The sequence below is a fragment of the Panthera pardus genome, unplaced genomic scaffold (genome assembly GCF_024362965.1).
Source record: "Panthera pardus isolate Hobbes unplaced genomic scaffold, ASM2436296v1 HiC_scaffold_17, whole genome shotgun sequence".
Lineage (NCBI taxonomy): Eukaryota > Metazoa > Chordata > Mammalia > Carnivora > Felidae > Panthera > Panthera pardus.
The window spans coordinates 54,305,979-54,333,457 of NW_026526732.1; the positions used below are offsets into that span (position 1 = coordinate 54,305,979).

General features: G+C 37.5%; 1 protein-coding gene across 1 annotated transcript in view; it reads left to right on the forward strand.

Annotated features, from left to right (window-relative positions):
* The first annotated feature begins 304 nt into the window (after positions 1 to 304).
* The window catches only part of SEC63 (SEC63 homolog, protein translocation regulator), a 77,268-nt gene continuing 50,093 nt past the window's right edge, over positions 305 to 27,479 (forward strand). Inside the window, exons 1-4 of the mRNA XM_019443023.2 lie at positions 305 to 566; positions 16,870 to 16,969; positions 21,899 to 22,013; positions 23,584 to 23,696. Coding sequence (XP_019298568.1) covers positions 443 to 566; positions 16,870 to 16,969; positions 21,899 to 22,013; positions 23,584 to 23,696 — 452 coding nt within the window. The 5' untranslated portion in view covers positions 305 to 442. The remainder of the gene's footprint in view (positions 567 to 16,869; positions 16,970 to 21,898; positions 22,014 to 23,583; positions 23,697 to 27,479) is intronic.

Below are 27,479 nucleotides of genomic sequence, written 5' to 3' on the forward strand. Positions count from 1 at the left end.
GGGACCCCCTAAAATGACCTCAAGACAGCTAGTGGGACGCGCAGAAAGAAGGCGCAGGAGAAAAGGCACCACCGGGGACTCAAGGCTAGAGAAGAACCTACAGGAGCTCGAGGGGCGGGCCTCTGGCTTGGGGGCGGGATCAAGGGCGGGACCTCGCCGAGTTCCACGGCTGCGCGCGCCACGTCTCCCTTAGCGAGTATGTTGGGGAGAGGCAGAGGGAGGGAAAAACCGAGTGGGGCGGGAACTATTTCTTCTCGCGAGATCTGGCGACGGCAGCGGCGGTGGCGGCGGCGTGTCCGTGAGAGTAGCGTGGGGGCGGGGAAGAGAGGCGGCGGCGGCGGCGTCCGAGCTACGCCACACAGGGCCGGGGTGTTGGGTGCTGGAGATCAGAGCGGGGTCGTGGCGGCGGCGGTGAGGACAGAGCGGCGGAGGGGGGGGTGCCATGGCGGGACAGCAGTTCCAGTACGATGACAGCGGGAACACCTTCTTCTATTTCCTCACCTCATTCGTGGGGCTCATCGTGATCCCGGCCACATACTACCTCTGGCCCCGCGACCAGAACGCCGGTGAGTCCTGCCGGCAGCTGCCCGCGGACCCGCGCAGGCCCCGCCGGCCCCTGTGGGCCGCGCCGCCCCCGTCCGCTCCAGCCTAGCCCAGCCCCCAGCGTCCGGGTGATACAGCGCGCCCAGCCGAGCCTCGAGTCCAGGCGTCCGCCTCTGGCGGGGCCCGGGCTCGGCGGTGTTTCCCTGGTTCCTCTCCGGGCTCCTCTCCACCCTTGTTTCATTGTCCTTTTCAGGAGTTTCGCTTCGCACCCTCTCCCCCATTGTTCTGGACGCTCCTTGCAGCCTCCTCCTGCTTCTTTGTCTTCTCTGCCTCTGATTTTATTGGTTATTTTTCTATATGGAGGGAGCAGGATGGGTTGGGGAGGATGGGAATTGGGAGGTGAGAGAAGAGTTGGCAAAGGAGGAAGCCGAACGTGCAGGCACAACTCCGAGCCCCCAAGCCACGGCCCTCTACCCTCACACCCCCGTTTCTCTGCTGCAGCTGTCGTTACTGATGTTTTGGGCACTGTCTGAGCTGGATGGCATGTTTAGGACTCCTAACTGAGCTCACCGACCGCCCCTCCCCCCGTGCCTTCCCCTGTTGCTTTTTCATTTGTTCACTCAACGCTGTGGGGTTGGAAGCAATGCTGTTATTCCCCTTAGCAAAAATAGGCTGTTCTCTATTTCCTTCTCTTTGGAGTTTTCTGTTTATGGAGGAAAAGTGCAAGAATGAAGGATTAAGTGTGTAGGTAGTGCATCTCGTTGGTGGTTGTGAGGTACCTGGTCCATTTGCTTTTAGTTCTAAATCTTTTCTCATTAAACACATGGGATTAGAACATAGAATAATAGAGATTCTTTTCGAGGCATTTTATGTTGCGTTGTACTAGGATATATGGCAAGTGATATTCTTGAAGCTGATGGAACTGCCAGGCCCTTATAGGTTATTTAACTAGTAGTTTTTGAGTAATAACATTTAGGGAAAGCTTTCAATTTCATAGGAGCTATGCTAACTTGATTAAACGTTTTCCTTCAAGTTCAGTGTGGTGGAAGTGTAGGTTGTCCACGTTGTATACTGTATTTGGGGGCAGTTGTTAACAGTGAAGCATTTAATCAGCTCAGAACTTTTTATGCTTTAAGACTCCATGTTCTGTAAAATTCTTGAATTACATCATGGAATTAAATTGAATTTAGGATAAATAGCAAAGGATTCCATCTTTTTGTACATTTGATGGTAAGTTTAAATATCCATTGGGTGCAAAATCTGCCCAAAGTTACCGGTTTTCTTACTTTGTGGATAGTTTATGAAAGTTGGATTTTGGACTGTTGTGCCTTAGTTTCCTGTGTATTTAAATTATCTGGGTTCTTTGGACAGTGGTTGTATATGAATGATGAAGTCTTAATACTGTAATGGTTTCCCTTATCTGCCAAACCTAGGCCAATCTAATTTTATTTTGAGTGAAAAGTGAACTTCTGAGTACAGTGGTTTATTTTCACTTACTATCCCTATGTGTGCAACTGGTTGTGTGGAAGACAGAAGGGTATTGGGAGAGAGGTAGGTTTGGATAGAATGTGTTTCGAGAAGCTGCTGATTTCAGAATTTAGTCATTTTAATCTACACTGGACTTTTGAAATTTGAAAGTCCTATTTTCATGGTCGGTTTTATATTATAAAATTTGCCTGATAACTTACAGGCAAGTTATACTTGAGCTGCTTCAGCATATAGTTAGTTGGTCTTTGGAAAGGTGGTAGGGAATTAATAGTGACTATATAAGTGATGGATTTCAAATGTCACTTTATTTAATCCTGTTGAAAACACAATGAAGTAGGTACTGTTATTATCATCTCTATCCTTATGTGAAGAAACTGCAGTTTAGAAAGCTTAAGTAACTTTCTCCTTTGTGGCAGAACCTGGTCTGCTTAGCTTCAAAGTCTTCTGTTGTCTCCAAATTGCTAGAGAGAAAGGTGTTGATTTGTCCTTTCTTTACATCTGGCTCTCTGCCTCAGGCTTGCCTTAGTCAGTAATGTGTACATGTTAATAACGTATTTGTTTGGTCTTGCTCAAAATTGCACTGTGAAAATTAAGGTGGATGCTTAAAATGCTGTTCTCATCATCATGAAAATTGGTGGACATCACTTGGGCTATTTTTTATTTTTGTGTTTCTACCGTAATTTGAGTTGTTTCTTTAGAACTACAGTGGTATTAAAGGGATGTTTTTATTATAGGGACTTTTTTCCTGAAGTTCAGTTTGCAGTGTCTTGGGTATCAAAGAGAAATCTTGGAATTATAGGTTCAAAGCTCTGAAAGTTTTTCATCAGATGTTTGCAGCAAAATAATTTGGTGACTTGTATCAACAGGTGGCTACTTACAATCTTTATTCTTCTCACTTAGAAAATAGTATTAATATAGTATATTAATTTGGGATACTAATTTGTTTGATGATTGGTGCTGTTGTAGATCCTCAAGGGCTTGTAAAGATAGAGACACTGTACTGTGTTTCTAAAAGCTGAAAAATTCTGAAATATGTATTTCCTCAAGGGTTTTGAATAAAGGATATGGACCTGTAGTAGTAGTTTTGATTAACACAACAGGATATTTTAATATTTGATTTTGAAGCTTACTGTATTTCATTTTCCTGTGAAACTGCAAATAGCCAGATGTAAAGATGTAGGCATATGAGTTTGAATTTCAGAGTTCTTATGGCATTCTTGACTTTTCAGGGATACTCTCTGCAGGAAAGCATGAAAATGTTTTCTTTGTCAGCATTTCTACATTAAAGTTCAGGTTAATTTTCGTTTTGTTTTTCAAGATGATGATACATGTGGGTCTTTTAGTTTCAAGGTTTATGCTTGTTTCAGTGTTGCTCTTCTTGAATTATTGGGCTCTTGGGTCCATTAGAAATTATGGCACCATTTCACAGATGGTAAAATCTACGGTTTGAGAGATAGAAGTAGCTTGGTCATTGGCATATTTGATATGTTAATTGAAGTTCCTCTGTTATCCAGAACACTAATGGAATCCTTTAGCCTTGATTGTTGTCTAATCTATTGGGCTAAGTGCACTCACAGTTAATACCCCTTTTAGTAGTTGGGGGGTCCTATTTATTTTACTCTCCTGGTTGTTTGCAAATGTGTTGAGTAAGTTGACTGAATACTTTTTCAGACCATTATGGACAAAAGCTCTGCATGAAGTAATAACAGAGGGTTTATATTTCCTTAGAACAGTGGTTCTCAACCCTGGCTACACATTAGAATCACTTGGGGAGCTTTAAAAACAAAAAAACAAAAAACTTATACCCATCCCCAGATATCTGATGTAATTGGTCTGGAGTGGGTGCTGTGTATTGGTTATTTTTAAAGGTCCCTATGTGATGTAAATGGTAGCTAGCAAAGAGAACTTCCTTAGTACTTGTCTTTTGCTGGAGTTGTCATTTTGGGGAGATGGTGTATTTCTTTTGATATATGCTCTTTGCTAAAAAACAACCACTAATGTTTTAGCCTTTTTGTTTTACATAGCTAAGAAGCACTTCCTGTAGAACAGTGCTGTAAAGTTCTTGTAGTTGAAAGCCGAATATATTTGTTAAAACAGTGTTGGGGCACCTGGGTGGCTCAGTCGGTTCAGTCTCCGACTTCAGCTCAGGTCATGATCTCACAGCTTTTGAGTTGGAACCCCACGTCAGGCTCTGTGCTGACAGCTCGGAGCCTGGAGCCTGCTTCAGATTCTGTGTCTCCCTCTCTCTCTGCCCCTCTCCTGCTCACTCTGTCTCTCTATCAAAAATAAACAAACATTAAAATAAATAAAACAATGTTAATAATACAGGTTTACAGTGGTATTTAACAAGAAAAAATAACTGCTTGTAAATATTAGAATTTCAAATAATCAAGAACATGCTTTTATCTGTTCCATAGATGAAGGCTTATTGATCCTTTGAATTGAGATAAAATATATCATTATCTTTTCCAGGTTATTGTTTCTTTAATTTCTTGACCTTATTTTTTTAAAACTTATTTGACCTTACTCCCTGATCTTACTGTTTGAAAACTGTCTGGTTTTGAAACCTGGATCTGCTGCTTTACTAACAGTGTGATCTTGGGCAAGTTATTTAACTTCTATATATTTTAGTTCACTCATCTGTAAAATAGAGACAGTAGTTATTTATTTTACAGAATTAATTCAGGAGTAAACAGATAGATATACTGTACTCAGGGTTTTTTTCCCCATGGTTTTGAAAGGATGAGTGAAACTTAAAAAAAAAGTTATGTTTCTTTATTTTTCTTTGCTTTCTCCCCCTCAGACAGCATGCAAGTGATTCAACTCTCTGACTTGGGAATGTGAATAGGAGTCCATTTTTAGTGCTCCGTTGTATAGTAAGAAAACTCTGAATTTGGAAAGTTAGAAGTTCTGGTTTTAAGTTCCAGCTTTGTTCCTATTTTGTTATTTCTGAACTCAACCTCATTTTCTAGGCATAATAATAATATGCCCTATAAGAAGTGATTCTCAGAAGCAAAGAAATAAAATGCACATAAACATGCCCACAAAACTAAACACAGTGTAGACATTCCTTCATTTGGTAGGTATTTATAGAGGATTAACTATGTGCTAGATACTGCTTCTAGGTGATGGATCAGATTTTTAAGTACATAGAACTTTTTTCGTACTAGGTTGTATATACCCAGTACAGAAAAGCACACACACAAAGAAAGCAGAACAAAAATTGCTTGTAATCGCATCACCCAGAGGTAATTAAACATTTTGGTGTGTGCACCTCCCCCTTTTCTTCCTCTTCTGGGGATGACTGTAGACTTGGTCCTTCCTCTTGTTGCGGAAGGCCCTACACCCCCCTCCAGCCTGAGACAGATAATTGTGATTCTCATCTCAGCTCTGCTGCTGTTCATTTGAATGTTTGTTAGCCCAAGGCAAGTAGTGCTGAATGCACTCATAATAGCACTTTGAGCCAGACTCAGGTATTATCCCAATTGTACTAACAGGAAAACTAAGTCCTAGAGGAGGAAAGTTTATCTAAAGGCGTATAGCTTCTAGCTGGAAGATTGGGTGTTGGATCCAAAACCGTCTTAATGCTAGAGCTTCTCTTGTTAGCCATTACTCTTGTACTGCCTCCTGTAATATAACACACGATAGTAAGTATTGAAATGGTAAGTGGAAAGTGCTGTGAGAGCACAGAGGAAGAAATGAATAATTCTGTTTCTGGATTTGGGTATTTCATGCAGAGGAGGTTATTTGAGATGGGTCATAAAGGGTCAGTGGGGGAAATGTATGCCTTAGGTAGGAGAAAGTATATGCAAAAGCATGGAGGTGTTTAATAAATGGTAGAGATGTGCTGTGTTCTTAAAAGTAAATCAGCCATCTTAGGACTCTTATACTTTATTTTGTAATTTTTTGGGTAAACAGTGGAAGTTTTTAAATAGTTCATGACATGGTCAGTTTGCCATTTTAGGAAGCTTATACTTTATCCTGTAAGTTATTGGATAAACAGTGGAGTTTTTAGAGTAGGGTAATGCCTTGGTCAGTTTTGCTCTTGTGGAGCATTGTGTGGAGAATGATTTGGCAGAAGAGGATGGGAGGTTAATGGGTGGGGAAGAACTAGATAGAGAAGGAGACCATTTCAGAGGCTGATTAGTCCACTGAAATGTCAGGATGTAGGGGAATGGGTAGATTAGAAAGAGAACTCTAAGATAGCTTGGACTACTTATAGAATGTAAAAGTACCTTGGAGAGAATTAAAGTGGAGTGCAGATTTTGAATTTTCACTTATTTCTCCCTCCCTCTCTCTTTTTAAAAAAATTTTATTTATTTATTTTGAGAGAGACAGAGACAGCAACGAGGGGGAGGGGCAGAGAGAGGGAGAGAGAGAATTCCAAGCAGGCTCTGCACTGTCAACACAGAGCCTGACGCAGGGCTCAAACCCAGGAACTGTGAGATCATGCATGACCTGAGCCGAAACCAAGAATCAGATGCTTAACTGACTAAACCACCCAGGCACCCCTGTTTCTCCCTCTCTTAAAAGCTGTTTGGTGGGGCACCTGGGTGGTTCAGTTGGTTAAGCCTCCAACTTTGGCTCAGGTCATGATCTTCTGGCTGGTAAGTTCAAGCCCCGTGTCGAGCTCTGTTCTGACAGCTCAGAGTCTGGAGCTTGCTTGGGATTCTCTGTCTCCCTGTCTCTCTGCCCCTCCCTGTCTCATGCTCTTTCTCTTCTTCAAAAATAAACATTAAAAAAAAAAACAAAAAACAAACCCTGGTGATTGGCCCAATAATCTACTTTTATCAGTTCAGTTTTGGGATTGAGTGCAGGGAAAAGGGTGGGGATGATCATTTTTATTTCAAATGAAATATTTCAATTGAAAATTATCTATTGATTTATCTAGGTTTCTAATTATAGTGGAGTTGATTATTTCAGTCTGTTGAATGGAATTTAGCAGAAAAAACTGGCTCATATAGCTTTGTGTTCACAGGAGTATATTTTATGAGCATTCATATTTAATTTAGAACATACAGTCTTTTTAAGACTTTAGATCTTGAAGGGATATTAGACATCTGAGAAGTTTGAGTCATTTTAAAATAAAGTCATTTCCCTCTGATCTATCCTGACAGAAAGGGGAATCAGACATGTACGCTTAAGTCCTACACAGCAGAGGAAACCAGCTGGGACCTTGGCATAATGAATTATAGTGCAGCATTTAGGCTTTGTAGATGTGGTGACAAACATTGGATTAGTAAATGCATTGTTGCAGTTGTTTTTATTTAAAGGTCATACTGCATACTTGCTTCATCTTGGAAGAACCTGAAAAACAAAGATAGTCCTATTTTCATTTTCTCGGATATTTGTTCCCTTAGTCATACTTTTTATTCAGACATAAGGGAAGTCACAACAAATGTGTCCATACTGTACTTGGACTTTCTTTTAAAAAAGGTTTTCTGTTACCAGACTTTATCAATAAGAAATGTTACACATTCTTACCATCACATTGTTTCTTTGAAAGATGTTGGCTCATTCTCTTAAAAAGGCATTCCTTTTACATTTTGAGATTGTGTTTGTGTCCCTATGGATGAAGGGATTTTCATCTGGAAAGTAGGTTTTTTGCTTGTTTGGTTAAATCTAGTAGTTATTGTTTGAGCTTTAGCTGTTTGCCTGTACCAGGAGGGCAGAAGATAGGAGTATGAATGCCATTGTTCTGATAGAGTTTGTAATCTGGGTGGGGTGGAAGGATTAGGTTTAGACAAGTCTGTGAATTATATCCATAGCACAACAAAGTAAATGTAAGAGCAGTGAAAACAAGTGCTTTGGAAGTTAGGTGGATAAAGTATTTGCATTTGGTTGGTAACGATAGTGGGGATCTAGAGTTCAGGAAAGGCTCTTGAGAGTAGGTCAATTTTGACCAAACTATTAAAGGATGAGAAAGATTTAATGGGTTGAATGGTGGGGGTGGGGGTCCAAAGAAGAAATCACACAAGGGGGGGGCTCCTGGCTGGCTCAGTCGGTGGACCCTGTGACTCTTGATCTTGAGGTCATGAGTTTGAGCCCCACACTAGGTGTAGAGATTACTTAAAAATAAAATCTTTAATAATAATTAAAAAACGAAATCATATGAGCAAAAAGTACAGAGGCTGGAAAGCATGGAACATGTTAAAAATACAGATCAGTTGAAGCAGAAATCATTCATTGATTAAGTGTGAGAAAAGATCTGAAAAGTTGATTTAAGTCAAAAGGAGAATCTTGTATGCCTAGCTGAAAAGTTCATATATTTTTTGGTTGACAGTATGTCATTTTTGGACATTTTAGAACATATTTTTACAGTTGTATGCAAATTAATGTGATAACGTTTCATAGAATGAGAAAGAACAGAGATTAAGAAGCAGAGGGATAATGTGGGCCTGAACAATGGTGGTGGCAATAGGAAGAAAGAGGACATTCTTCAGATACTGCTGAGGTGGAATCTTTTCTTTTTAAATTTTATATTGTATAAGTTTATATCATATTATATAATTATATATACTTTGGTAAAGTATATATAATGTAAAATTTCTAGTTTTAGCCATTTTAAATGAACAATTCAGTAGCATTAATTACATTTACAATGTTGTGCAGCCATCACCACTGTTTACAATATTTTTCATCACCCCAGACAAATTATATACCTATTGACAATAACTCCCCATTCTCTTTTTCCTCCAGCCCCTGAAAAACTCTAATTTACTTTTTGTCTCTATAAATTTGCCTATTCGAGTTATTACATGTAAGTGGACTCCTACAATATTTGTCCTTTTGTGTCTAGCTTATTTCGTTTACCATAACGTTTTCACATTCATCCATGTTGTAGCATGTATCTGAACTTCATTCTTTTCATGGTTGAATAATATTCCATTGTATGGATATACCACATTTTTATTTATCTGTTGAATGCTTTTTGTTTTATTTTTAATTAGAGCGCAGGCATGAACAGGGGAGAGGGGCAGAGAGAGAGAGAGAAGAAAAAAATTAAGCAGGTTCTGCACTCAGCATGGAGCCTGGTGTGGGGATTGATCCCATGACCCTGGGATTATGCATGACCTGAGCCAGGATTCAGAGTGGGACACTTCAACCAGCTGAGCCACCCAGGTGCCCCTATTGAATTGTGAATAATGCTGTAGTGAGCATTGTCATATAAGTATCTCTTTAAGTCCTTATTTTCAGTTTTTTGGGGGTATATATTACTAGGAGTGGAATTGCTGGGTCATAGGGTAATACTATGTTTAGCTTCTTGAGGAACTGCCAGACTGCCACAGAGCTGCACCATTTTGCATTTCTACCAGCAGTGTAGATGGGTTCTAATTTCTGCATATTCTCTTCGCTTATTTTTCATTCTTTAAAAATTATAGCCATTGTAATAGATGTGAAGTGGTATTTCATTATGGTTTGGATATGCATTTCCCTAGTGGCTAATGATTTTGAGCATCATTTCATTTGTTTGTTGGCCATATGTATATCTTCTTTGGAAAAATGTCCATTCAAATCTTTTGTGCAGAGCTCGATGTGTTGTTTATCTTTTTTTTTTTGTTAACTTGTAGGAGTTCTTTATACATTCTGGATATGAATCCCTGCTAGATACATGGTTTGAAAAGATTTTCTTCCATTCTATAGATTGTCTTTTCACTTTCTTGTGTCTTTTGATGCATGAAAGTTTTTAAGTTTGATGAAGTCCAATTTATTTTATCTTTCATTGCTTGTGTTTTTATTGTCTAAGAATCCATTGGCAAATCCACAGTCATGAAATTTTATCCCTGCATTTTCTTATAAGAGGATTATGGTTTTGGTGTTGTGTAAAAAAATTTTTTTTTTTTTTTAAGTTTTGAGAGAGAGAGACAGAGCATGAGCAGGGGAAGGGCAGAGATTGGGAGACATAGAATCCGAAGCAGGCTCCAGACTCTGAACTGTCAGCACAGAGCCTGACATGGGACTTGAACTCATGAACTGGGAGATCATCACCTGAGCTGAAGTCAGATGCTTAACCAACTGAGCCACCCAGGCACCCCAAGTTGTGTAAATTATTTATATTTGGATATTAACCCCTTGTTGGATATATCATTTACAGATATCTTCTCCCATTCAGTAGGTTGCCTTTCCTTTTTGTTGATTACCTTTGTTGTGCAAAAAGCTTTTTATTTTGGTGTAGCCCTAATAGTTTATTTTTGCTTTCATTTTCTTTGTTCTGTATCTATACTTTAGTGATTAATATGCTATTCCTTTGTATCATTTGTGCCTTTAGACAAGTTAACCTTTCTGGGCGTCAATTTTATTTATTTATTTTGACAGAGAGAGGGAGGGAAAAAGAGAGGGAGGGGCAGCGTGAGAGGGAAAGAGACTCTCAAGCAGGTTTGCATCAGTGCAGAGCTCTATGTGGGGCTCAGTCTCACAAACCGTGAGATCATGACCTGAGCTGAAATCAAGAGTTGGACATTTAACCTACTGAGCCACCCAGGCAGCCCTCAGAATTTTTAAAGTATAATACATACATACATGCCCTCAGGGTTATTGGGAGGTCTAAATGAGAAAATTCATGCATTCAACAATTATGTATTAAGCACCTACTATTTGCCAGGCATTGTGTTAGGCAGTGGAATGTGGGGCAAACAATGTAGGCGGGATCCCTATTCTCTTGAAGCTTACATCCTAGTGTGGGGGAGATGAGTGACATACTACATATAAACAATAAAATATCAGATAGTGATATGTACTGTGTAGAGAAGTAGAGTATTCAGAGAGTCTTCCTGAGAACATTCCTTCATGCTGTGACAAAAGGCAGCCAGTTATTCAGAGGTTTGAATTGGGTAGGAAAAGCCTGTTATAGGCTGAATGAACAGTTGTGTGTGTACAAGAGCCTTTAAGGCAAAAAAAAGTTGGGCATATTCCACCAACAGAGAAGAGCAGAGTGGCAAGGGTATGTCAGGTGAGGAGAATAATCTGGGATAATTCAGAGAGGGAGCTGGGGTGCAGAGCATGTCTGTAAGCCAGGGAAAGAAGTTTGGATTTTAAGTTTGGATGGGAAGGTTATTGAAGGTTTTTAAGCAGAGAAGTGACAAGATCTTGACTATTTTATTTCTTAATGAGAGGAGAATAGTTTTTGGCCACTTTATATATCCTTTTATGGGTAATGTCTTTTCTACTTAAAATGTTTATTTAAAAAATTTTAGTTACAGGGGTACCCGGGTGGCTCGGTCGGTTAAGCGTCCGACTTCGGCTCAGGTCATGATCTCACAGTCCGTGAGTTCAAGCCCCGTGTCAGGCTCTGTGCTGACAGCTCAGAGCCTGGAGCCTGTTTCAGATTCTGTGTCTCCCTCTCTCTCTGCCCCTCCCCTGTTCATGCTCTGTCTCTCTCTGTCTCAAAAATAAATAAACGTTAAAAAAAAAATTAAAAAAAATTTTTAGTTACATATTTAAGAAATCACATACTGGGGGCAGTGGGGTGACTCAGTCAGTTAAGTGTCTGACTCTTGATATTGGCTAAGGTCACGATCTCATGGTTCATGAAATAGAGCCCCTAAGCAAGCCCTGCAGCGCAGAGCCTGCTTGGAATTTCCTCTCTCTTCCTCTCTTTCTCTCTCTCTCTGCCCCTCCCCTGATTGTGCTCTCTCCCTCTTCTCTCCCCCCTCAAAATAAATAGATAGACATTAAAAAAATTAAAAAATCACGTCCTAAAAAATATTCTGCAGGTGGTCCCTGGTTATAATGGTTCGACTTAGGATTTTCGAATATAAAGTATGAAGTTGATACGCATTCGGTGGAAACTGTGCTTCACATTTTTAATTTTGATCTTTTTCTGGGCTAGTGGCATGGAGTACAGTGCTGTTAATGGTACTGGGCAGCAGCCGTGAACCACAGCTCCCAGTCAGCCATGTGATCATGAGGGTAAACAACTGATGCACTTAAAACCGTTCTGTAGCATACATCCGTTCTGTTTTTAACTTTCAGTACAGTATTTAATAAATTAAACGGGTTTCCTTCTTCGTTACCAGAGTATGCAGGGGGTATAGGTGGCAGATGAACCCAAGTTTCTGAAATCTTCCAATTTAGATAATCTGATGATGGTGAGTAGTGTTTAGTCAATCCTCTTTTGTCTAAAGCTCTTTTGTCTAAAATTGTGTCATATTGGCAACAGTGTGCCTTTATTTTAAAAATAAGTTTTAGTATTTAGAGTTTTAACTTTTTTTGAACATAGGGGATATTTACAAACTTATAAGTGAAAGCATAGCAGATACTTTACTCAAATTTTAGTGATTTATCAATTTATAGTATTTATGTTGTCTTCATACCAAAAAACATAGCATCGAATTTTAACGTATAAAAGCTTATAGATGTTAAACCTGAGTATGATAAACATACTGATTTTTTTGGCAGTATGTGCTAAAGGATTTATAGGTGAAGCATCTTGATATCTGCAGTTTACTGGAAGATAGTTCAGATAAAAAAGAATGGGGAGGGGGCTGCGTGGCTCAGTCCGTTAAGCATCTTACTCTTGATTTCAGCTGAGGTCATGAACTCACTGTTCCTGAAATCAAGCCCCCAAACCTGGCTCTCTGCTGACAGTGGGAGTCTGCTTGGGATTCCCTCTCTTCCTCTTTCTCCGCCCCTCCCCCAACTCGTACATGCACATGTTTTCTCTCCCCCCACCCCCAATAAATAATAAACTTAGAAAAAAAAGTGGGAGGGGAAAGAGGGAACTAGAGGTAAAGCCAAGAGTTGCAAAATGTTAACATTTGGTGAATTTAGATGAAGGATGTTTTCATTGTGATATCTTTCAACTTTTTTGAAGGTTTGAAATTTTTCAAAAAGTTGGGAAAAACAGTCACAGGGAATAAAAAAATTAATTTTTAGAGGTATGTGTCAGTATTATAAGAAATGACTTAGGATGAAAATATATTACATTAGGATGAAATTATGTGGGGGAAATAAAATGAAGGGCTGGCTTGTTCATGAAGTTTTGTAAAGGGAAATTTTGTAAATGGTAAATGTATGAAATTGCTGTGGTTTTTAGGTTTAATTGGTGTGTTTAAAAGTGATGGAACTATTTTATTTTAAAATGTCAACTCATATCAGAAATGACATCTTTTGTACCTCTTCAGACTTCTGGTGAAAAATTTGAGATGCCAAATGAGAAACCTACAAGTAGGTACAAGAGTTTTAAAAATTCTTTTGCGGTAATGAAGCAAACAGGTTTGAAGATTTAAGATCTGGCTAATAGTTCTTTCAGCTCTTTGGGTTCCAGGAATATGGTGCTAAGAGTTCACTCAGTTATACTACACCTTGGCAGATCATACTGGCATGGGCAGATGGATGTGACTATTTTAGCAAAAGGCATTATATAGCTTATGAAGCGCAGCCATATTAACCTTCTCCCAAACCTGTACTATTCCCACGGACATAAAAACTTTATGTTCACCTGCCGAGAGCAGTCATAATATGTTGTTATATAGTTTAAGTCACAGAATTGTTTTATGACTTTGTAATTTCCCTTTTCTGTAAATGTGTATTGATTTCTTTAAAAACTATATCATAAGTAAATGGTATGACTAACATAATTTTTACTAGCTATAACACTAGTAATTTATAAATGAACTTAAAAACAAATTCTAAGTGTCTTTTAAAAAACTACCTGGAAAGACCTCACTTGTGGTTGTTACTTTCACTTGAGATCATTCATACAGAGATTTGGAATGTGTGCTATGAATGTTTAATTGCGCTGGAAATCTAAATGCCAGTGTCTTCCTGTGTAAACCATAGCTTGTAGTACTTATTGATTGACTTCTGTATTCTCCTAAAAGGTTAAGATTTAATTTTTGGATTGGAAGAGTGAGGCGTACAAGGTACATATACGTTGTGCAAAACTACGTAACTGAAAATTGTGTGTACTTTTTTTTGGCCAGAGACATTGGGAGAATGTCATTCCTTTTAATAGATCAAGCTGGCTAATAAAGAGACTTCTGCATTGTTCTTATAACCTTATCAAACATTTCCTTGGTTTTATAGAAAATGGGAGACTGTGGAGGCCTAATTTAATGAAATACAGATTAAAAAATCACCAGTGGTATTTTCAAGTGTCTTGAAAATAACTTAACCATGAAAATCAGAAAATTAATATTACTACCATTTCATTCTCAGACCCCATTTAAGTTTTGTCACTTGTGTCAGTGAAGTTCTTTATAGCAAAAGATCCAGCTCAGAATCACACATGACGTTTAGTTGGCATGTTTCTTTAATCTCCTTTAGTCTGGTACAGTTCTTCAGCTTTTTGACTTCCAAAATTACAGGTCATTTATTTTGTAGGATGGTTCTGGATTTGGCTGGTGTTTAATCATGATTATATTCAGATTTATACCTTAGGCAGGAATTTCACAAAAGTGATTCTGTGTTCCTCTTATTATGTTCTATCAGATGGCGTATGATTGCATTTTGTCCCATTGCTGGTAATGTTTACTGAGCACCTGATTAAGATAATGTCTGCCAGGCTTTCTGTATTAGTTTCTTATTGGTGCTGTAACAAATTCCCACAGTCTTAATGGCTTATTACATTATTGCAACGTGAATTTATTCTCTTACAGTTCAGGAGGCTGGAAGTCCAAAATCAATTTCACTAGGCTAGTCATGGTGTTCGCAGAGCTGGTTCTTCCTGGAGGCTCTTGGTTAGAGTCTATTTCCTTGCCTTTTCCAGCTTCTAGAGATAGCCTGGGCTCCTTGGCTTATGATTCCTCCTTCCATGTTCAGAGGATATCACTCCACCATCTGCTCCTGTTGTCATATCACCTTCTTTGTCTTTGACCCTCCTGCCTCCTCCTTATAAGGACCCTTGTGACTATATTGTATCCATCCAGATAACATAGAATACTCTTCTCTCTCAAGATCTTTAATTTAATTGGATCTGTAGAGTCTTTTTTGCCATGTAGGATAATGTAGTCACTGGTCCTGGCTATTAGGATCTGAACTTCTTGGGTGGCAATTATTCAGCCTACCATACTTTGCCACTGTAGAATTATTTTTTCCCTTTTGTAATTTGTGGGAAGGCACTTGAATCCCTTGTTCTTATTAGTGAAGAATGGTATTTAGAAACTAGATCTGGGTACTAGTGTGCTTACTGCTATTGGTCTCACGCACTGTTCCTAGGCTCACTTAATAGACAGTGCCTATATGTGTATGTATATAAGTCTATGTCTGTAATCCTTTATTAAAATATATTAGTTTATAGCAATATCTTCAATTCCAATTCAGTACCACAGGATTCATTCTTATTATTTTCTCATATATATATAACTCCCTTCTGAGTCCAGTTATCCTTTGTGTGTTAACTTATTTGATCAATCCCCCTGTATGTTACCAGTCTCCTTTTCTGTCACCACCCCTTTCCCTCTATGGATCCCTCTTCACCACACCTGGTTGGTTCTGCTACCTCCTGTCACCTAGCTCTCCATGTGGATGCTTTCCTCAAAGCATGGTGGTAACAGGGTAGTTGGATTTCTTACATGGTGGCTTTGGAGCATTCTGTTATAAGCAAAGTTCTTTTACTTATCTAACATCTCATTTAAGGACTGTGACTTTGTAGTTTTTTTAGTATTGTGAAAAAATTTATATTTAGTATTAGCCAGCTAGACTCCATTTAGATGATCTCATTTTTGTTGGCAACATCCAAAGCATTATAGTCAGGAGCCAGTGGACCATATGCCTTCTTAATCACGCCTGATCAGGGAGTTGACCATGGCCCTTGTCAATATCATAGAGCTTCTTCATAATCTGTCTGATCTGGTGCTTGTTGGCCTTGACATCCATAATGAACACAAGTATTGTTGTCTTCTATCTTCTTCATGGCTGACTCATTGCTCAGGGGGAACTTGATGATGGCATAGTGGTCAAGCTTGTTGCTCTTCCAGAGAAAATATTTGGGCTGCCTTTGGAGTGTCTTGGGCCACCAGAAGGTGGGTAACATGCAGATCTTTTTTTTTTTTTTTTTTTTTTTTTGTGGCTGTGGTTGCCTTTCAGCACTGCCTTCTTGGCCTTCCAAGCCTTTGTTTTGGCTTTGGCTTTGGGAGGGGCAGGGTTTTTTTTCCTTTGCTTTCTGCATGCCATCTTTGCTAAGAGGTACATTTTTTTTAAATTAAATTAAATTTTATTTAATTTATTTTTTTTGGTACATTTTTATTTTATAACTTAATTTTTTTTTTAACTTGGGAGATTTATTCAAGTGATTGGTAGTGAGTTTATTAGTAAAACAATACATGATATTTTGGCTTGGTTTAAATTCCTTTTTAGTTGAATTGCGGATTTTTTTCTGAGGACTAAAATAATGCCTTTCATAACTCTTAATATGAACCTATTTTAACTTCTTATGGGTTTGGGTGACTTTTCTAATTTAACATTTTCATGATTGAATAATACCATTTCCGCTTAGCTTCCTTAATAAGCTGCATGTTTCAACTGTTTTATACTTTCTGTACCTCCTATAGCAGAAGGGAAAGGAAGAAAGCATTTCTCAGAAATTACTGATTATGTGACTAAGTATTTTGGATTCAAGTCATTTTTTTGCGTTTTTTGATTAGAAGTTATTTAAGTCTCATATGCAAATGGTTGCCTGGTAGTTGAACAAAATTTTCCAGATAGATCATTTGTTTGGAGTGGCAGAAAAATTAACCTATATTGTGAATTTTTCTTAAAGGTTATTTGAGAAGGTAGTACTTTGATGTTCCAACAAAATTTAGCATGGTAATGAAGGTTAGTATGTTATTAACTGGTTTTGTCTTCACAGTGAAAAATGCTTCAACTTACCATCTTATTTATTTATTGTTTTGACAGAACAAATTCGATTAAAGAATATCAGAAAAGTATATGGAAGATGTATGTGGTATCGTTTACGGTTATTAAAACCCCAGCCAAATATTATTCCTACTGTAAAGTAAGTAATTGGTTTCAAATAAAAAAATACTTCTTATTCTTTGCTAGGTATCATATAAAATATGGGTGTAATGATGAATAAGACATATGTTTAAAGAAATTGTAGCCTTAGTAGGGGTAAGATGTGAGTTTGAGAGCTGTCTGAACAGAATGATTTAAGAGAGAGAATGTACTTTTTTTTTTTTAATGTTTATTTACTTTCGAGAGACAGAGCATGAGCAGGGGAGGGGCAGAGAGAGAGGCAGACACAGAATCAGAAGCAGGCTCCAGGCCCGAGCCATCAGCACAAAGCCTGACGGGCTCAAACCCATGAACCATGAGATCATGACCTGAGCCGAAGTCGGACGCTTAACCAACTGAGCCACCCAAGGCACCCTGAGACAATGTACTTCTGACTTGAGGGAGGGTGGGAGAAAGGGAAGTCAAATCTTGAAGGAAGACCTTGTGCATCTTGCCAGGATTTGAATTTTGCCTTAAAGACTATGGGGGAATCTTTAAAAGATTGTCAAAAACAGGGAGGTGACATGATCAAGTTTGCATTTCATAGTGATAATTAAGGTTTATTGAGCACACACTGTATGCCAGATGTGCTAAGGCTTTATGTGTTATCTCCTAATTTTATCATTAACTTCAAAGTAGATGTTTTTGCTGTTTTCTGAGATGAAGAACCTGAGACTAAGAAGAGATAACTTTACCAGGGTCCTGGAGCTAGAAGCGGTGGAACGGGGACCTAGTCACCCTTTATTTTTGCACGCCAATCTGATTAAACAAGCCATTAGAATTTTTAATTAGAGCAGGCGTGTTTGATTTTGTGAGGCAAGGGGGCCTGGGGTCTGCTGGTTTAGAGACTAGGCTTTGGACCTTCACCCTGAGTTGTCAGTTTTGAAGTAGTAGGTGAATCTGATAGGTGATGAAAGAGTTGCCATTATAGGAGGACTGTATCTTGTGCATTACTTATATCTGTCTATCCAGTAGATAGGAGGGCAAGAACTAGCAGAGGAAATTAGTTAAAGTAGAACCATATATTTTTTGGTCTTGGTTTAAATGATGATGATAATTTTCAACATCTCTAACTTCAAGGGTTTTAAATAGTTTTTCTTTGTAAGGTTTGACTTTGCCTAGTTTAGTTCCTTTACAGAGGAAGGGAAATCTTAGCTTTGGTGTTAAGAGTTCTTCAACGATGCAAAACTAAAACTCAAAGTTAGTGTTTACAAAAGTAGTTTTATGTTCACTGTTGACTCTGCTTTTGCTTCTCACAGTTTTATGAGGCCGCAAGGCAAATATTTTTGCCCTCCCAATCTCTTCTTTTCTGGGCTTTGGTCAACACTTTGTTAGTATCTGAACTTCAGTTTTCAAGGAAAAAGCCCAATTGTGTAAAGTTCTCTTCAGTGATTAGTAAACTGATTTACTTAAATGAAAGTACAGATTAAGGGATGTTTATAAGTAAGGAAGAATTAAATAGATAACTGGTAACAATTTTAGATAAGGTCAGAAACCATCAAAACCTTTTTGCTCCATAACTTTAAAGCATTCTTTCAGAATTAAGCAGTCATTGTGTAATGCTCTAATTTGTGGAAGTTGGTTCCAAAATGACCTTTAAAATATGCTTAAAGAAAAACACGAGACTTCACAAGTTGATCACTGACCCTATATGTAGGGAAAAATGCTTATCTTTTCACAGGACCTAAATAATGTTTTTAAAAAATTGGGTGGGGATCATGATGAAATCCATTATGTTTCCACCTTTGCTTGGTTTTTAGGAAATGAAAACCTGGCTTTATTGGTGATTATAGTTTTTATCAGCCTCTGAGGGATTCTGTTATGAGGTTGTCTTCTCTTCCCTTTATATTTTGTCTCAGAGAGCCAGGTGCTACATGTAAAGCTATCATGGGGTGTAGCATATCCTAGGTGTTTTCATTTTCCTTCTACCTTTGTTTGCTTTTAAATCTTGTTTATTTGTTTGTTTGTTTTTAGTGGTTTTCAATTTTACTTTTATCCTTGTTTTCTGAGCTTTCTTAGCCTTTTGGGGGAGTTGGCGGAACGAAATGTGGAATTATTAACTTGTGTGGGAATAAAGTAGGTTTTCAAGTGTTTTTTAGCCAATTGAAGGTATAGCGAACTTTGGGTTTGAATTAAAAATTACTATTTAGGGGCACTTGGTTGCCTCAGTTGGTAGTGTCCAACTTCAGCTCAGGTCATGATCTCATGGTTCATGAGTTTGAGCCCGCATTGGGCTTGCTGCTGTCAGCACAGAGCCCACTTCAGATCCTCTGTCCCCCTCTCTGCCCCTCCCTCGCGCACACTCTATATCAAAAATGAATAAACATTTATTTTTAGAAAATTACTGTTTAAATTATTTTCATTATCCATTCAATAAGTAGTTATTGTATGCCTATTATGTATGTATCAGGTGTTGTACCAAGAGCTGATATATTGTGATTAACAAATAGATGTGGTTCAACAACTTAACAGTTGTGAGAAATACAAGTAAACAGGTAATGATAATAATAAGGTCTGTGAGGTGGATGCCATGAAAGAGCAGAGGAAGGGCTCTCAACTCTGGCTTGAGACAGAGAAGGCTTCTCTGAGTGAGGTCAGAGCTGAGATTTGGGTCAGAGATGCTAAGAACAGCTAACAGGAATCGATTGTTTGCTATCAGTGAGGCACCTTCTAGGTGCTTTACATACCTAATGTCATTTAATTATTAAATCTACCCTAAAAATTGGAAACCGAGTTGTAAAGGAGAAAGCGACTTTCCAAGATCTCTAAGTTAATAAGTAGTGAAGCTGGGATTTGACCTCAGGTAGTTTTATTTCAGAGCCTATGTTCTTAATTACCTCTGCCTATAGAGCTAGGTAAGAGTGTTCCAGTTAGGGCATCCTCTTTGTCTTTGGGTGTTTAGGTAGTATGGAAAGCCGTTTGCAGTACTGTATTTTGCCCTTAATAAGAATTAGAACATTATTTTGGCCAGATAGAAAGAAATTTGCATCTGAATGCCAACTGTGTTTAAGCTACTCTGGGGTTAGTCAAAACTGAGTGAGATACTGTCCACAGCTCAAGGAGCTTGTAGTGAGTTTGAGGGGGAGAGACATGGTTTTACTTCTTTTGCTGCTTTTTGGCTGTTTCTCCATTGATGACCTTGGCAAAGGTAAGGATTGCTTTGAGGTATGAGTCTGGACGGATGAATAGCGTTTGGATAGGCAGAGATGGGGAATGGGAGTTCTAAGTAGAAAGATTCAAGAGCAAAAGCATGATGGTGGGAAAAGCTTAGGGAGCTTGGGGAGATGGGTTTTTTGTGTTTGTTTTAAATAAGGGTGATAAAGGTCATTAGGTAGGTTGGAACTTGATCATAGAGTCTCATTCCAAATAAACATATTTAAGCTAGATTTCTACCAAGTGAGCTTAAACACATGGAATGTTTTCTGTCTTTGAAAACGGGTCACTCCAATTTTGTTTGGTTAGGTTTCCTATGATTCATTTTATGCGTTTAACAGTTCCTACTCAGCATAACAAATTGATATAAAGGGCATAAAAAAAATAAAAATTGTTCACTTTCATCACTTAAAGATAGCCACTATTAAGATGATTTACCATCTATATTTTTATTTATAATAAACTTTTATCTGTAAAAATAGCATTATATAATACATATATTTTTGAAAGCTGTTTTTCTTTTTTTTAATTAAAAAAAATTTCTTTAAGTTTATTTATTTATTTTGAGAGAGACAGAGACAGTGCAAGTGGGGGAGGGGCAGAGAAAGAGGGAAAGAGAGAATCCCAAGCAAACTCCACACTGTCAGCACAAAGCCCAACATGGGGCTTGAACCCACAAAACTGCGAGACTGACCTGAGCCAAAACCAAGAGCCTGCGCTTAACTGACTGAGCCACCCAGGAGTCCCTCTTTTAAAAAGTTAACAATAGATAATCTTCCACAGCAAATACTGTCTTTATTGGCTAGATGATATTTCACTTTATGAATATACTGTTAATTTATTTGTCTACTACTCTATTGATGGGCATCTCTGTGTTTGTTTTCTGCTGTTATTTATATCTGTGACCAGTTTTTTATCCTTTGTATACTTAATTCTAGTTTATTTCATTCTAAATTTCTTGAGGTAGATTGTTAAAAGGGTGTGTACTTTAGGGTTTTTGACCATATTGCCAGATACTCTTTCAGAGTTTAGAGTGTATGAGTCTTCCTTTTTCCTTTAGCCTCTCCAACACTGCTAATATCAGTCTTTTAAATATTTTTACTAAATAAAACATATTGGAGAGGAGAAATTAGGTTTTTTCCAAACCATATGTTCGTTTATATCCTTTTTTAACCTATATGTACATCTTTCTATATCTGTGTTGGCTAATTGTTTGGTTGTGTCTTGGTTTATTTAATTAGTCTCCTATAAATGGTTTATTTAATTAGTTCTATATAAATGGACATTTAGTTTCTGAAGTTTTACTGTTATAAACAAGGCTATTCCTTCATCATTGCATAATTGACCCATTTTTTGTAGTTTATCTTAGTAAAAGTGTAATTGCAAGGGTAAGAGCAGCTCTTTTTTTACATTACATGGTTTACTGAATACTTAGTATTGATATATTTTGATCTAGTATAATGAGACCAATAAGTTAGTAAGTTGAATTAAGTTCTACACATAAAATTCTGCAAATAGTAATTGAGGGAATATCACATGCAAGACTCTAGATGCAAGACTATATTAGATTCTAGAGAATTCATAGGTAAAAAAGACACTGTTCTGGCTGTAACAGGAGTTTACAACCTAGAGATTGTAGAATTGACTCAATAGCACAGTGGTGTAGACACTGTAGATTGTTTTATTGCCTTGATCTACCATAATGTCTTTATAGACTCTTAAAGGAAAACCATATAGGTGTATTTATTTATACTTTACTTATCTTTTTCCTAAACAGGAAAATAGTTCTGCTTGCAGGATGGGCATTGTTCTTATTCCTTGTATACAAAGTTTCCAAAACAGACCGAGAATATCAAGAATACAATCCTTATGAAGTATTAAATTTGGATCCTGTAAGTAGTATTTTTATATAATGCACATTAGTTTATTGATCCCATGAAAATACTGTAAGTCTAAATTCTAAAAGAAATTGGGTTGTGCCTAAAGAAATGAGACTTTGGATATTTAATCTATTATTCTAATGTATATATGTTTTTTAAACTACAAATGTTGATTGCCATTCTAGTAAGTCTTGGTTTGTAATTGCTAAAATGTAAGAATATTTGAAGTGAGATGAGAAATTAGTATATTTTTTAAAGACTTGTGTAGGATTGGTTTAATGCAAAGTTAAAACCAGGAGTTCATTTATGTTGGTTGAATGATAAAAATTCATTTTATCAAAAAATGATAAAAATTATGACCCTTTGTTAGGTGACACTAAGGCAGTGTGTTTAAGTCTTTGTGTCTTACAAAGAACTGGTTTCATTGTAACCTTGGATATACTCTTCAGGTGATTTCCTGATTGAACTTGATTGATGGATCCCAATAGAAAATTAGTCTTTTAGATATATCAGTGGAAAGTTAGAACTGAAATGAATGCTAGAGATCCTCTAGCCTTTTTTTCCAATGGAGAAAACAAGGCCTGAAAAATTGTGTCTTGCCTGGAGTGCCATAACTTCTTAGCAGCCAAGCTGAATCTATTGCTCTTTCTATTTTTCCCCCAAACCACTTTTTTTTACTTCTAGTATTTGCTCAGTAGATGGCTTGATCCAGAGGTTCATATAATATAATATAATATAATATAATATAATATAAATATGAAACATACCTAGTTTTCTGTTTTGGAGAAGCAAAATTTGCTTTAAGACTAATAAAAGATTTGTGGGCAACTTAATGCCATAAAAATTAATATGAAAAGTTTATTAATAGAAATTGAGTCTAATTAGGAAACAGCTAAGGTAACCTTCTTAAGTATTTATTTAATATTAAAATATTGATAAGCAGATGAAACCAGATATTCTTCAGATTATTTCTTAGAAGGGAAGTTAATCTTTGATTTGAGGGTTTCTTCAGAGAGACTTAATTTACTGTGATCATTCTTTGATATTTAAATGTTACTGTCCTTGTATTTCAATGTGACATTATGTAGTTTTACTCTTAAATCATTGGTGCCTAGTGTACTGCACAACACGTAGGTGCTCAATAAAATAAATATATTGGACAAAATAAGTGTATTTTTATTAAAAATACATGGGATGAAATTTAAGGGACAAGTATGTAGGATGAAAGCACTTTCTCTTTCTGAAAATATTTTAAAAAATTTTTTTAGTATTTATTTTTGAGAGAGAGAGAGAGAGAGAGAGAGAGAGAGAGAGAACAAGTTGGGGAGGGGCAGAGAGAGAGGGAGACACAGAATTCGAAGCAGTCTCCAGGCTCTGAGCTGTCAGCACAGAGCCAGATGTGGCGCTTGAACCCACAAACTACGAGATCATGACCTGAGCCGAAGTTGGACACTTAACCAACCGAGTCACCCAGGAGCCCCTCTGAAAATATTGAATAGTTTATATTTTAAGTTCAAAATGGGATGAATTATGTTTTTACAGCATTGTGCTTAGTTTTACTAAAACAAAGCTTTCCTTTCAGGGGGCAACGGTAGCAGAAATTAAGAAACAGTATCGTTTGCTGTCACTTAAATATCATCCAGATAAAGGAGGTGATGAAGTTATGTTCATGAGGATAGCAAAAGCTTATGCAGCGTAAGTATCATAGGACCCATTGCACGTTTTTAGAAGTGGTAAAGAAAGTTCTTTATTTGAATGAAATAGTAAATTGTTGTCGGGCACTTTGAAATGCTAAAAACCTCATATGTTGAATCTATTCTTTATGGAACTGCATGACAACCCAAAAGTGCTAATTTAACTAAGCTTGAATTTTAAGTAAATTAGTTAAAGTAGTGCTTTTGCCCTGTGATGTTAGTTAAATTAAGTAGTGAGTTAATTGAGCTATTTTCGAAGTATCCTGATTAGAAGAAGATATGCTTACACCTTGTTTTCATTTCTAGGCTTTTATTAAGCTAGATCTATTTCTCTTGTTTTGGAAATGTAGCTGTCTCATTAAACTATGTAAAGACTAGTTTAATTTTTGGGAAACAGGATAGAGTGTATAAAATTAGAGGTAGCTCTTCCTTGAGTGTTAATATTACAAGAGGTAAAAGTCACCTGGATTCTTCAGGGCTCATAGGCATATCCCCGTATAGCTCTTGCATTGAATTAAGGAGTAAAATACGGACAAGATATTGTCTGTTTTTAGAGGACTCCGTGATGTATCATTTTGTAAGCTGATTTTAAAAATAGAAGTAAGTCATAGGATACTCAGATATAATAGCAAACTGTGAAAGTGGCATGTGAATTACAGAAGTTTGGGAAATAATCATTTTATGCTTAATAAAAGTCTATTGACTGTGTTTCCTGTCCCCTCTTTTTTGTGAGTTGCTTGTTACACATGTGAATATGATTCTGCAATAAAGCAGTGCCATTAGGAGCTTCTGAAGGGCATACTACATTTTCTGCATAGCAGATGTCCTCCAGATTACAGTCTTTCAGTTGGTGTCTCCCCCTTTTTTCATTGTGTCTCCTCCGGCCATTTACTCTCATTGCACAAGTGTTTCAGTGCCTTAGTTGCTGTCTTCAGGTAATTTCAGAAGAATTAAAGATACCCAGAGGAAGTCAGATAGCTAAGATTATTTAGTAATTTTAATTTTAGTTTAAATTTAGTTTTCAGGTATTGTAACTTTACTTTAAGTTTATTTATTTATTTTGAGAGCGAGAGAGAGCAAGCGAGCTGGGGAGGGGCACACAGAAAGAGAGAGAGAGAGAGAGAGAGAGAGAGAAAATCCCAAGCAGGCTCTGAACTGTCAGCGCAGAGCCCCATGTGGGGCTCGAACTCACAACCATGAGATCATGACCTGAGCCAAAATTGAGTCAGATGATTAACTGATTCAGCCACCCCAGGCGCCCCAGGTATTGTAACATTTTTAAGTTCATGAATTTGTCCTCAAGTTAATGGAAATCTGACTCTTTATGATGTATGGTCACTTTTCTAAAAAGTACAGAAGAATAATATATGGCTTTTGGTTTTAACTCAATTACCTGATCAAGATACAGAATGTTTTGTGTTTAAAATGTCTTAAATAGTTGATGGTCCATCAGACAAATGAAGGAGTAAAATGATTATGGGACCCAGAACTTTGAGATCTTGTAGCTTGTATAAGTATAAATGAATTAGATAAAGGTACATTTTACTAATTACAAGTTCTGAGTGATTGAAGTTCCTGTTTTTTATGCATTACTCTAGCAGCCCAAGTATAACTCAAGCAGCATTTAAAGGCTCTGATCTGCAAAGCTTTTTAGAATTTGCTTTGGTTATTCAGGAGATTTTCTTTTCCCTTATGTGCCCATTACAATAATAGGCTTGGGTGATTCCTATTTCTTCACACCAGTTTCTAACTTAAAGAAAAGGAGTTCTGGTTATTTTTGAGGAGTTAGACCAACTATTGAATTTTCTGGTTCATAGTTTCTGTTTTTTCTATAACCATATAGTTGAGATTTGGTTTTTGGGTATAAAACCTGTTTTTAACCTACTGTATAGTGAGTGGACAACATAGAGGTTACTTTATTTTAAAGGAACATTTTTTTTTTTTTTTTTTTTTTTTTTTTATTTATTTTTGGGACAGAGAGAGACAGAGCATGAACGGGGGAGGGGCAGAGAGAGAGGGAGACACAGAATCGGAAACAGGCTCCAGGCTCCGAGCCATCAGCCCAGAGCCTGACGCGGGGCTCGAACTCACGGACCGCGAGATCGTGACCTGGCTGAAGTCGGACGCTTAACCGACTGCGCCACCCAGGCGCCCCGGAACATTTTTTTTAAGTTTATTTATTTTTGAGAGAGAGAGAGACAGAGCATGAGCAGGGGAGGGGCAGAGAGAGAGGGAGACACAGAATCAGAAGTAGGCTCCAGGCTGTGACCTACCAGCACAGAGCCTGACTGGGGCTCGAACCCATGAACCGTGAGATCATGAGCTGAGCTGAAGTTGGATGCTCCGCTGACTGAGCCACCCACGCACCCCTATATGTTATTTTAAAGCTATTTTAATTTTTAAAAACATGTGTTTTCATGTGTTACTATATATGAATATGTAATTTTGCTTTACGTAGTCAACTCAGGGTCATTCACCTATAATTTAATGAAAGCATTCTCTAGATTAGGTTGTATGATCTGGGGCCCCCGAAACTGTATACAGAGTATATGTGTATTTGTAACTGTGCATTTTTCTAGAGCAGAAGGATTATAGATCTTATCAGATTTGTAATAGAATCTATGACACAGCCTCCTACCTCCAAAATTAAGATATATAATCATGTTTTGGAAACCTTATACTCATTGAATTTTTGAAAGTTATGTTAATATCATTGGTCTTGTTTAAGCTCATTATATATGAATTATACTAAAATTACATAACTTTTAAGTACTTTAAGTCTTAGAAGTGGTATTTTACCGAAGCACTAATAACTATCCAAAAATTAGTTGCTTTCTAACAACTTTTCTAAAAGTTGATGATTCCTTTAATTTGAATATTGAACATGGTGCGTGTCTCACACCAGTTGTACAAGTCAGCTTAATGAATGAGTTAATGGAATTGTAATCAGCAGTGTGTGCAGTTTGAAAAAATCAAGTGCTTGTATGATGTGAACTATGCTTTATTTTGTGAAATTTGAGGGCATTGTTTGGAAAACAGAGCAGTTTATTATGTTGCTGTCATCAGAAAAGTAGAGGGGATAGAGTTATGTTTGGGAAAAAATTCTGGTTAGAAGGGCGAATAGCTGAAGTCCTAAGTGAGTGGGCAGTTGTACAGGGAAACCAGGGCAAAATTTTTGAGAAACATCCCTCCCTTAGCAAAACAGAGCTACCATACGCACCCCTCCTTCTGAAGTTGCAGTCTCTCTGATAGTGCTTTTTGTTGGCTTCTTTATTTTACTCTGGCCTTGGTCAAATAGCATAAGTGGAGTTATGGTTAAAAAGGGACTGAGGATGTCAACGTACTTGTTTCTTTAAATGACCAGAGAAGTTTAAAAATATTTGCAATCCCTGTTGAACATAGATATAAAAATTCTCAACAAGGTATTACCAAATCACCTTCAACAGTGCATTAAAAAGATCATTCATCACAATCAAGTAGAATTTATTCTGGTGCAAGAATGGCTCAGTATCTGCAAAATCAGTCAGTATGATACACCACATTAACAGAATGAAGAATAAAAATCAGATGTTTATTTCAATAGATGTAGAAAAAGTATTTCACAAAATTCATATGTTTATGATAAAATTCTCAAAAAAGTAGATTTAGAGGGAACGTACCTCAACATAATAAAAGCTATATATGAAAAACACACAGCTAACATCAAAGTCAAAGGTGAAAAACTGAGCAGGAATAAGACTAGGATGTCCAGTGTCACCGTGTTTATTCAACATAGTACTAGAAG